Source organism: Ochotona princeps, chromosome 12, assembly GCF_030435755.1.
Source record: "Ochotona princeps isolate mOchPri1 chromosome 12, mOchPri1.hap1, whole genome shotgun sequence".
Taxonomy (NCBI): domain Eukaryota; kingdom Metazoa; phylum Chordata; class Mammalia; order Lagomorpha; family Ochotonidae; genus Ochotona; species Ochotona princeps.
This window is the reverse complement of record NC_080843.1, coordinates 24723247-24735694: the sequence shown is the minus strand read 5'-3', so window position 1 is coordinate 24735694 and position 12448 is coordinate 24723247. Positions and strand designations below refer to the sequence as shown.

The window sequence follows — 12448 nt, the reverse complement described above, 5'->3', positions numbered from 1 at the left end:
AGCAAAGAGAAGGCGGAAGGCCGCTCCCCCACAGTGTGCTCTTGCCCCCAGTGAGTCCTTGGATGTGCTTTCGTGATCTCCTTGAAGATAGGTGGACATCTGTGCTCTGTCTAGTCAATCAAGGACGGACAGTACTCTTTATCTATTCCCTGTTTCAATAACTCTTTGACTAAGTCACCTTATTAGCGTCTTTGTACTCTGTGTTCTTAGACATAATCTAATTCCGAGTTATGTTTGAACCACTGTTTCATGAAATGTATAAAAACTGAAACCCTGGAAATAAATTCTGTCAGTTGCCAAAAGAGAGCACTGTCATCCCATGTCTTCAGGTCAATTCTCCTACCCAGGAACCCAAAAGGTAAACTTGCAATATCTGTGTCTGCCTTATTGGATAATATCAGAATTTAACATGTTCTGTCACAGAGGTATATCCTAAGCTATTAAGCCCAAAGTCAATAACTGCTAAGAATTTCATTATTTTCTATATTTTAAGACAGTTAAGTTTGTTGCTGCACATTTCTCCCTGAACATTAAAAAAACATGGGATGAGCAATGCTATAAAAAACCACAGTATTCTGGAGTTGAAGAGGATTTCAGAGATTACTTCATCCTCAGGAACTTCTAGAGTTGAATCACAAAAGAAATCTAAAATTGGAATAGAAATCGTATCTCTGGACAAGTACAGTACGTGCTCCATTACACCATAGTTTTTGTAACTGTAATAGATACAAAGTTCTTACTTAAGATATACTGCCACATATTGTTTCACTGCATAATTAATGAGGCTTATTAAAGCTAAATAGCTAAGTTATTTAGCACAATTGTAAAAATGCAATTATACCCTAAAGTTCCAGCTGCTACCTGAATGGTGAAATCCACAGCTGACTTGCACTGCCCGGAGCTCACAGTCAAATCTCACAGAGCCTGGAGGGTATGTTGTGATCTTGCTTGCATCCTTTTCTCCTCTTTCTCCACTTCCATCTGTAAGTGTTACAATTTACAATTAAACCATTACTCATCTTCAAAATAAAATTTTAAGTCAGTTTACTAGGGGAAGAATTAGAGAAAAATGTTAAAAAAGGAATTAATAAGCAAGAAGAATTGCAGCTGTTAGAAATGACAGATCAAGAGTCTACCTGCAAACAAGCAACTTTGAATAAATATTTTACAAGTATTGGTAAACCAATAAAAAACAGAGGTGAGATTTGGTTATGGCTAAAACCTATAAAGCTAATCAGGTTCATAAAGAAAATGGGTCATGAGGTTACAAAAATAAAATTTTAAAAGGAAAACTAAGTTTATATGGGAAATTTTAGTTTGCATTAAACCGCATGCAGAGTCACTCAACGATTACTTTATACTAGTGATATTGTTAGTACTAGCCATTTTACAAAGTATATTTACCTCAACTGAACTTTAGAACATATAGACTAAACAACTGTAGTACAACCCTGTACTCTCACTCATCTCTCCTGTCCCACCTTATTTTTCAGATACTCTGATTGCAGACTTCTTCCTGCCCCAACTGCTACTCTGAAGGGAAGCTTCCTTCTGCTTCCATTCCTTCTTCCACTAGCCCTCTGTTTATGATCCCCTCTATTAAGCTTGCTTCAGGGATGTTCCCCAGCCCTGGTTTCTACATGTGACTTTAGATTTTCTCATATTGTAGCTAGAGCATCTAAAACCACAATATAAAATCTTCGCCTTGGAATGCATAATTAAAGAAAATATGGGTTTCATTACTAAAACATGACCTTTTTGTCAAATTCCTTGCATTCAGTAACTACAAATCCGAAAGGAATTGCAAAACATCAGCTAGTCTAACCCACTCTTGGTATAGAAACCATAAAGAGCTGTATATGATACAAAGACATATGTGAATCCACAGGCTCACATTTTTTTATCTGCATTTTGATTATCCACCCTACAATGCTAAACAGAAAATCATTTCATGTTCACATTTCCTTTATGTAATCTTTAATATTCAAGGAAAACAAAAATTGTGCTAAACTGTCATTTCCCTTTCTAAAACTGACTCTCCATTGCTTCATACAGTTTTAAAATCTTTATAACACTAGGACAGTAAAACCTCACCAATTCGGAATAACAGAAAAGTTAAGCCCGTGTGACTTAGTGAAAGTCTTAATCATAGAACAATTAGGAAAAATTCAGTTTTGTTACCTTCAGGCAGTACAGATTATAGATGAAACTGAATGTTACAATAAATAGAATCTGGTCGTCTTCGTTATGTTTCAAAATATGCCAAAATTACATAAAAATGTACCAAAAACATAAAAGTCCTTTAACATACAAGAATTAACTGCTGGACCCAGAGGTTGAAGGCACGGTGAAGGAATCCTTCATTTCTTGAGCCCTTGGTTTGAAAAGCTAGTGATTTTAGACAGGTTTCCCCTTAAAAGTATGACCCTGAAAATTCAGAGGAAGAAATTACTTTGAAATTTTTAGCAAAAAAATATCACAAATATTGCAACTGATGTATCATAAATTCTGAATTAGTGAGAGGTTTTACTATAGTAGGATAAAGAATATGATTTCTGCTAAATTACCTAATTCTGGTTTCACAAATAAAAAAAAAACAAAAACAAAATCACAAATTTCAGTTTCATTTATCCCATAAAACATACTCTTAATTCAAAGCCTCCTTATCTTTCCAAGAAAGGATAATGCTAAAATACATACGACAGCCTAACACTAAAACCAATACAGAAATGTCCAAGGGCTATTTAATTAGATACCAGATACAGAGAACGTTATAGTTTTCTGAGGTGAAATTATCAAATTACTAGAATCCACTTTGATTTATCAGGGAAAACATACTATATACAAATAATTTTTCTAGATGTCACTAAATTATCAAGCATCATTCATTTTTGCATAAATGTATTGATGACTAGTATAACCTTATACCTTGGAGTTTATCATGCTGCCACTCCCTTGAGTTGCAGAGTAAATACAGATACAAATCCCAAAATGTAAACATAGTGTCAGGGAAGAATTAAAAAAAAAGCTAGCAATTTACTGCATAAAAGTATAGCAACTAAAAACTAGCAGCCATTATTAGAGGTTAATATACTAGAAACATGTTATCCCCACACATCTAAACATTCTCTACTTATATAAAAAAATTGTTCAACTATTTTAAGTGGGGAAAATACCACAAATCAAAAAGAAGGCTGAGATTTTTGATCATTAAGTGACAGCAGATTTAAATAAACATTTGAATGAGTGTATATTGTGTATAAATATATACATTTATCTCATGAGGTAAAAAAATCTTATATAATTTCCAAAATTTAGAAATTTAGAAATTTCCTGCATGTTCCATGAGGAAGATATTCTGACTTTGTAGATGAAACATGCTTATGCTTTATTGTACAAGAAGTCTTATGTTTTTAAAGCTAATAAAGGTGTTTAAAAAAAATTTAAAAAATTTAAAAAATCTAGGAAAAAAGTTACTTATTAAGTAGCCATAAATTTAGTATAACTCAAGAATAATAATGCGAAATTCAGATTAATTCTGCTCAGGCTCATTATTCAGTAAAGTCTCAATGAGCGGCAATAAAACCTAATCAGATTTGCAGTGGAAATAGTTGATTCTTAACATGTCTGTGTTTTCCTCCGCATGTATATGTTCCAATGTGCCAGTTTATCATCCAATATTCAAACAGTTAATGTCGCCTTGCTATACTGTTTTGGTAGATACATATCTGAGATATTATGCATATGCCATGTGTATGAATTAGTGTACCCACAAAGAAAAAAGGACTCAATACCTAAGTGACTACTTTTCAACTTAAATTAACTAAATTTATCTTTTGTTAGAGTAATCGTCATTACGCAAATTAATCAATCATAGAACTCGGTAAGTATTCTAAGCAAAATCATTAAAAAACCAGGAGTAGAAGACAAGCTGCAATTTTGCTCTACGCTACAGTTGAAAATATCAGTGGGCAAATGCTTTTCTGGATCAGAGCCTAAGGACCTTGACCGGAATCCTGGCTTTGTCACTGATTAGCAGTACGACGGCTGGACAAAACAGCCATTCTTAGACTTAGCCTTCTTATCCACACAACAGCAATAATGTTCATACCTCACAAGGTCCTTATGAAGACTAAGCAAAATGATTATGAAATGTACTCAATACTCACTATTGCTGCTTTATGTTAAAATCAGTAATATAGTAATCTGATGATATAAGCACTATATTTCTCCATTTTATAGATGAGAAAATTAAGCTTAAGCAATTCAGTAAGTAAATTAACTGAATTCAGGGAATTATGTGGCCAGTCATATCTGGTAGAGCAAATTTGCAGCTTGAATATAAGTAAGGCTCATAAATTTTTTCCATCAGGAAATAGTTTGACAGCATGAATCTTTTTTGTGAAATTACATTAACTACACTTGTAACAGGTCTCAGGTTTCATGCCAAAGAATTCATTTCAAAGAACAAAAGTCATGGCGGATTCCTCTGTGCAAAGCCCATATGAATAATCATAATTTAATTGTCATAGTAATCCAATCATTTAAGAACTAACATTTTTGTTTTTACAATAGAGGCACTAAAATCTACGAGATTAACAAATTTTCCACAGGTATGCAGTAGTAGTAAATGATTAATTTATAATTAAAACTGAGGCCTAATTCAAAAGGCTGTATTTTATCGTATTATTTCCTACAGAAAACAGGTATAAAATACATTTAGATGTTTATTAATATGCCTTAGGATTTTTCAAGTTAGCCACTCTAACAGATTTGAAAAAGACAGGTATTCCCTACTAAAATATATTATTTTCTCTGTGCAAGGCACTGTGTAGGTGAAATGAATTTTAATGCAGGAATTTATCTTAAATACAATGGTCACACTTTAGAGTAACATACTATATGTTATATGCAATTCTACCTATTGATTTAATTCTTTATTTTCAAATTTGCCTTCAGTCAAGATTTGCCTGGATAAGATGGATTCCATGACCTCTGAATTCTCTCCGATCGGTCAGAAGTTCTCCAAATTTTCCATGTTAGAACTCACTCTTGCTAACAATAAACCCATAGTTTTTAAACTTCAGGCTTCTGCAAAACAGTCACTGTCTAGCACCTTTTAACAATCATCATCCTATAATCTATTCCAACATTATAAGACAGAGCATAGCATTAATATAGTGAACTTCTCAATGGGTAAAATTGCACGACAGATTGAAAAAAGAAAAATACATGTACAAAAATATTTATTCAAAGGCTGTAAAAATACAAAATAAATACTAAGATAAAGGGCAATAAATAAATGATTAAATGATAGTACACTGAGTACAAAGGGTTAGTGGACAGAAAGAAATTAATAAATAAATTATTAACCTACATAAACAGGTCAGTACTTGAAAAATCATAATTTACACTATAAATTCATTTTGGGAGTAAAGAAATTAAACTATCACTTCACTTCACAAAACCACAAATCCAGTCAATGTTGGTCTTTGCCATGAAATCCCAAAACAGGTTAAGTACTGCTAAGAAGCTTGCTTCAAGTATAAAAAGCCTTGTTATGAAGTGCCCTGTGGAAAGACAAAACTGAAGTACAGCTAGTGATTGCTGTAAAATGTGTACAGCAAATCACTGCACGGCATGGAAAATGTGCTTTAAATGCATAAACCTGGTATATATTTAGCATCTTATTAAAAAATCTAGGGGAAATAAAGTTGCTAGTCCATAAGATATTAATATAGAACAGCAAAAACAATTTACTAAGCAATGTTATGAAATGCAAATATTTAACAACAGGCAGTCTCGGGGAATTATACTGTGACGTAAATGGGGAGAAAACATACTAAGCCAATCTGTTTTAATAGTGGCATATTTAAAAATCATGAAATATCACATTCTGGAAGCAACTAAATTAATTTACCTAGCATTCCCCAAATATTCTCTAAGATTTTAAACATTCATGACATTATTAGATCACCTGGTAAAAAAAGGAATTAAATTTTACTATGGCAAATTAGATTTAAAATACTCTTGATTTTCATTTGTTCAAAACAGAATAAGTTCTCCTCTATTTGAGCTTCTACTAAAAACACGCTTTGTCTTTTCTGTTTTTCTATGTATGACAACTTTAGAAAGCTTAATAAAATAAAGTCAATTAATATAAAATTGCATATACACTATTGCTGTACATGAAAGCTTTTAAAATTAAGTCCGAAGTTTTCACAGTAAAGGAAGAATAACCCACACAAAGCAATTAGATTAATTTGTCCATGCGAAAGTTGCGTTTTTACAAGTTCCTATGTATTTTGTAGTGCTTTTCTTGGGCATTTAAGAGCACAGTGGCTCTAAGATGTGCCAGCAATGAAGAGCCTTGGCTATCATTCCACTAATCAAAACAAAATTGATACAAAATTTATAATTTCTCTGCATGAAATTCTTTACTATTGTTACCTGACCAAAAGCTAGCAGTTATAAAGCAAGTTTATTTTCTTTTAAACAATTAACAGAGAATACTAATATCTCAGGAAGCAGTAGAGATGCCTAGAAATAGGAAGCGTGTCTGACTTACACTTGGCTTCCAACTGTCTCTACAAAAGGCTCAAATGTGAAATACTTACACGTGTGTGTTTGTCACCTCTATCCAATGGAATATTATAAACCTAGTAAAATAGTAAAACACCTATGCATGGTTTCTCAGCAGTTTTTACACTGAATTTAGTAACTCTGCTAATTCATAGCATAATAACAGCAACTAAAGCTCCTACCAAAACCAAATAAGAACCAAAGATTGTAAAATATCTGATCAGTAACCTAACAGCAAATAATAAACAATAATAGAAAGCAGTTTTTACCTTTTCCACTTATTCTTAATTTTATAAAATTTTGAAGGCAATGGAAAATATCTTCTTCTAACAAGTTTAACAGAAAAAATAATATAAAAGAATCACCCATAGACCCTATGGAACTGTACCATAATTATAAACAAACAAAACAAAACAAACAGAAAATCACCCCACTCATGGACCAACAGTACCACGTTAAGCATGTCCTTTCTCCTCAGTATACATAATGACAGAAGCAAAGTAGAAGAACCCAGTTTGTGCATTTCCCAGAGACGAAATTCAAATGAGTGGAGAAGCTGGGAAAGTACCCCACCTCGTTGATAAGGAAGACCAAATACCTTTATGCTTGTCCCGTTTATGCTTTAGCTGAGCTGGATGAGATCTGAGTCTGGCTAGAGCCTGTTCTCGATGGTTCATAAAAATAGGACCAGCAAATACAAGGGGGCCTGAGGAGAAACATTTTGTATGTGCATAGGAAAGCTCACAAGAGGAACACACCACAATGAACAACATATGTCAAATATAAAATACATGAGAATCTTTTCTTAATTGTTTTGGACATTATATTCTCCTTCCAAATCTCCGATTCTATCGTCCCAACATAACCCAGTCACATTTCCATCTTATGTAAAACACATATTTCATATCTTATACCTGTAAAATTACTGTACTAGTTTCAAACAGATGTCAATACAAATAAATCAAATTCTTACAATTTTAAAAAATCATATACATTTAAACTTTGTAACTCACAGTCAATTAAAGGAAACACATCTAATTGAAATACCAAAGAACAATTTTTAATCATTAACTTTTAACAAGGTCTTTCAGATTTAATGTCTGACTCAATTACGATCAAACAGACATTAAGACTAATCAAAAATTTAAAAATTTCTATGGTCGTGTACATGTATATGAAAATACGAAGAAAATCACAGCTTGAATCTGATAGCAAAGAGTAATCCGAATGACATTTCAGAAGATCACTAACTATGCTTCACTATGCCATTTCTTACTTAAGTGTCTTATGGACACATATACACACACACATAAATATATACTCACACAAATTAGTTACTGTCCCTCATTTAATACTTAAGAAACAAAATGTATAGTCAAACTAATTTTAATTATTTTCCCCAATAATATTTCTCTTAGGGAAAAAAAGAATTCCTTTTCATTAAACAACAAAATTATAGTTTTCTAGAGTTTTAGCAACACCAAAAATACTTTCAGATTTTAAAACACTCTTAATTTAACAGATAACATACTAATATTTGAAAATTGAATTATAATAGTAAACAACCACTGGGCATTTTTTAATTAAAGCAAATTTTTCTTGACTTTCTATTAATCTTCAGTGCAATTTTTAAATGACAGGGCAAATGGAAAATACACAATTAAATTTATTAAATATCCAATTAAATGTCAAAATATCCTTCTCTGTGTACCAAAAATTGGGTAAAGAAAAAATTTCAATTATGTTTCTACACAGAGAAAACTCCATTAGCTTTATCCTATGGAAAAAATCAGGATAACATTTTCCATGTTCATATTACTTTAATGTTGACACATTAATTTCCCAGTAATGTGGTACCAATTATTTTCAAAACAAGACTACATAAACTTTATAAAATGTAGAAAGCTGATACATTTCAAAAGGGACAAAGCGCCCTTTCCTTGGCAAGCATTATTTTTCAACTGATTTATAAAGCATATAATAAAAAGTACACTAAAAACTGCTTCCAAGCACAACAGGAAGCAGTATTTATATTAATATAGTAAAAAGATTATATTAACATTATCTTGTTTCTTTTATATTTTTATTTATTTAAGGGAGAGAGGTGAAAGGCAAGAGAGTGAAATCAAGAGATACACAGATTTCCCATTTGCTAGTTAACGCCTCAATTCTCAAATACCAACAGTTGAGTAGTGACATTTAAGAGCAAGTATTTATTAAACAATACTTTAAAGTCACTGAAAACACACAAAGCAGGAAAAAATGCAATACAGATAATGGAGCACAAAGTGGTAGGAAATTTGGAGATACACAAAATATGGATAATTAAGATCTTATACCGCAAAACTAACTGTAAACATGCCGAGAAGTCCTTAAACTGCTATACATTACTCAACAAAGTTATGACTTGAACCCCATGCTAGGTTCAGGGAATAACCTCTAAACAAAACACATTTTCTGCCTCCAGAAACTCAGTTTGCACACCACTGAACAATAGTGACAATGTACCATTGCAACAGTAAGCAAAATAGCTAACAGAGTGAGAGTCTGAGAAAGTAGAAACTTTGGCTATACAAGAAACCTTCATGTAAACTGAGATACAATAAAGAAGTCATCAAATACTATAAAGGTTCAGAAATACCAAAAATATGGCAGGGTAAGGAATAAGAGAATAAGAGAATTAAGAATGAAACCCAGGCCCGGCAGCGTGGCCTAGCATCTAAAGTCCTCGCCTTGAACACACTGGGATCTCATATGGGCGCCAGTTCTAATCCCGGCAGCTCCACTTCCTATCCAGCTCCCTGCTTGTGGCCTGGGAAAGCAGTCAGGATGGCCCAATGCTTTGGGATCCTGCGCCCCTGTGGGAGACCTGGAGCAAGTTCCTGGCTCCTGGCTCCTGGCTCCTGGCTCCGGATTGGCACAGCACCGGCCGTTGCGCTCACCTGGAGAGTGAACCATCAGATGGAAGATCTTCCTCTGTCTCTCCTCCTATATGTATATCTGACTTTGTAATAAAAATAAATTAATTAAAAAAAAAATGAAACCCTAGAGATTAAAACATGGAGTTCATTCTAAGAACAGTGAAGAACATTTTAGCCTAACAGAGAGAAGTGTTGATCTGTGCATCACCTGAGGCAGGTGAATAACAGCTTAGAAAAAGAGTGGGGTAAGGCCAGTTCACAGGCTTTGACCGTGGCTCAGGCAAAGAGGTAGCCTATGCTGAAGAAACAGCAAAAGATTTCAAAGTAAGAGAATGAAGAAGTCTGAATTAACAGAATCAGCATTTCAAGATCTCAAAAAATGACAATCCTCAAGTCAACAGCTTCACCTTTAGAAATATATCCTGCTTTAAAAAACTCAAAAATAACTATAAATATGTTAACTGTAGCAAAAAATTTAAAATAATCAGAAAACAATGTAAAGTATCTGTAAAAAATGAGAAATTATGTACTCACTGGCACAGATTCTAATTTTGAGAAGCTCTGCTATACGAATTTAAAAGTCCACTCTGCCTAGTATAAATTCATTGATAGAACAAAACACCCATAAAGTCTGAGAATAATCTGAATGCCCATCAACAAGATAAGGTAGTATAACCACATTCTAAAGTGTTATGTGGTTCTGTTTTTTGTTTGTTTGATTTTTTGGCTGTATCCCATGCGTTTTGATGTTTTGTTATTTCAGTTTGGTTCATTCCAAATAATCTCTTTTCTCTAGTAGAATTCATCATTAATTATATGGTGGCATCATTTTTCCCAAGAGACTTCTGTGTTTCCTTTTTGTCACCCATGTGTTGGTTACTCAGTGGCACTTTTTTTTTTCATGGTACTGTAATTTGTTGTTGATGTTGTTGTTGTTGTGGACTGTTCCAACTCATACCAGTTGTTGACCTTGTTTCATGGCTTCTCACTTATGGTAATGTATAGTGATGGAGTACTGGGGTCTATTATAAACAGACGTGGGGGTATAATGGAACATGCATCCCTGCATCCAGACGAAAGATGGAATCCCAACGAAACTGTTGGACATGTGTAGACAATGGGATGCTGGACTGTCTGACATTGTCTGTACAACCAATGTCGGGGCACACTTACATAAGAGACTGATAGAATTATGATTCCTTATGAAGGAATACACTATTGTAACAAAATGGGTGGGAGTTTGGGGGGAATCCCAGCCTATACGAAACTGTACCACACAATTCAAAATTCAGAATAAAAATATATTAAAAAAATAGTGTTATGTTGTACCAAACAATATGGCACATCCATCATTACTGACTACGTGTATGTATTCATGATACATTGTGAAATGAGAAAAGGATATATAATAGAACACACTTTCATAAGCACATATGCCTGCACCTGCATATATATATAAAGATATCTGTACATTATTATAAGTTAGCAGACTAAAATGTGGACTTTTATCTGATTGGCTATTAATCTCATTTATTTGGTAAGGAAGAATGCAAAGAGAAGATAAAGATACTAAATGTACAAAAATATGTGTCACATAATAATACACACAAAATTCAGTGAAATAAGTGAACTCTTAAAACCTTATTAGAAGATGAAGCTAAAACAATGTAAACAGTAATAGAATCAAGGGACATAGCTATGAAAAATCTTGACTTATTCTCCATTATCTGAATATAGTACTTGCAATAAAGTCACTCCAAATTTTACAGCTAACAAGGGGACAAAAAGAGTATCTGTGGAGGCAAGCATTGTGCCAAAACGGGTTGAGCCACCACCTTTGACAATGGCAGCCCACATGGGTGCTGGTTCAACTCCCTGCTAAAGCACCTCAGAAGACAGTGGAAGATGTTCCAGGTCCTTGGGTCCCTGCCAGTCACACTGGAGACTTGGACAGAATTCTAGGCTCCTGGCTTTAGCCTGGCCCAGGTCATTTGTGGAATGAGCCAGCAGATGGAAAATCTCTTTGTCTTTGAAATAAACAAATGATTTTTTTTAAAAAAGGAAACCTGTATTAGAGTAAAAAAATGTATTAAATAATAATAAAGCATGTATAAATATCATGAAACATTATACCACAAGTTTACTGGTAGTTACTTTTGCATGGGAAACTATACCAATCTTGTATTTCTGACTTGTATTTTCTACATGCTTCACGTAATATTTCAATTTAAAGGTACTTTTCAATGTCATTAGAATAATAACTAATACTTCATTTCATGTGTCAGTACTTTTCAATGTCATTAGAATAATAACTAATACTTCATTTCATGTGTCAATCCAAGAAATGGTTTTAACAGCTGGCACGGTAGCACAGCAAGCTAATCCCCTACCTTACTGCGCTGGCATCACATCTGGGTGCCAGTTCATGTCCTGGCTGCTCCACTTTGGTTGGATTAGGATTTAGCTCTCTGCTCATGGCCTGGGAAAGCATAGCACAGAGAATGACTCGACTCCTTGAGTCTCTGCACCCGCGTGGGAGACTCTGAACAAACTGCTGACTTCCAGCTTCAGATAAGCTCAGCTCTGGCTGTTGTGACCATTTGGGGAGTAAACCAGCAGGTGGAAGACCCTCTCTTTGTAGAGTCTGTCTTTCGAATAAAATACATCTAGAATATTTTTTTAAAAAAAGAAATGGTTTTAGGGGCTTAAAATAAAAGAGCAACAAGTCAATTCTGGAATTATCCTATAATAAATTTGTTTTCATACTCTAATGTTAAAACAGCACATTTAAAATCAGATCGACTATTTTTACCTAGAGAAGTTGTTAGAGATTGTTCTTAATGATAATCAGATTTTGTGATTAGCATTCCAATGTTATAAGAAAAACAATGTCAAGCCAGACATGGAGAAGGATCAAGCTCAACGATAAAACAGGCCTATCATCT

General features: G+C 33.7%; 1 protein-coding gene across 17 annotated transcripts in view; it reads right to left on the bottom strand.

The window, feature by feature from the left end:
• MYCBP2 (MYC binding protein 2) overlaps nucleotides 1-12448 on the bottom strand; it is a 217510-nt gene that overhangs the window by 146746 nt on the left and 58316 nt on the right. For 14 of the 17 annotated variants that reach the window (XM_004577417.4, XM_058670605.1, XM_058670592.1 and 11 more), the window contains 2 exons: nucleotides 7181-7288; nucleotides 862-981 (listed from right to left, as the gene is read on the bottom strand). In XM_004577417.4, coding sequence (XP_004577474.2) covers nucleotides 862-981; nucleotides 7181-7288 — 228 coding nt within the window. Of the gene's footprint in view, nucleotides 1-841; nucleotides 982-2311; nucleotides 2418-7180; nucleotides 7289-12448 lie in introns of those variants that run through there. The other 3 variants (XM_058670607.1, XM_058670606.1, XM_058670597.1) reach the window with 3 other exon arrangements.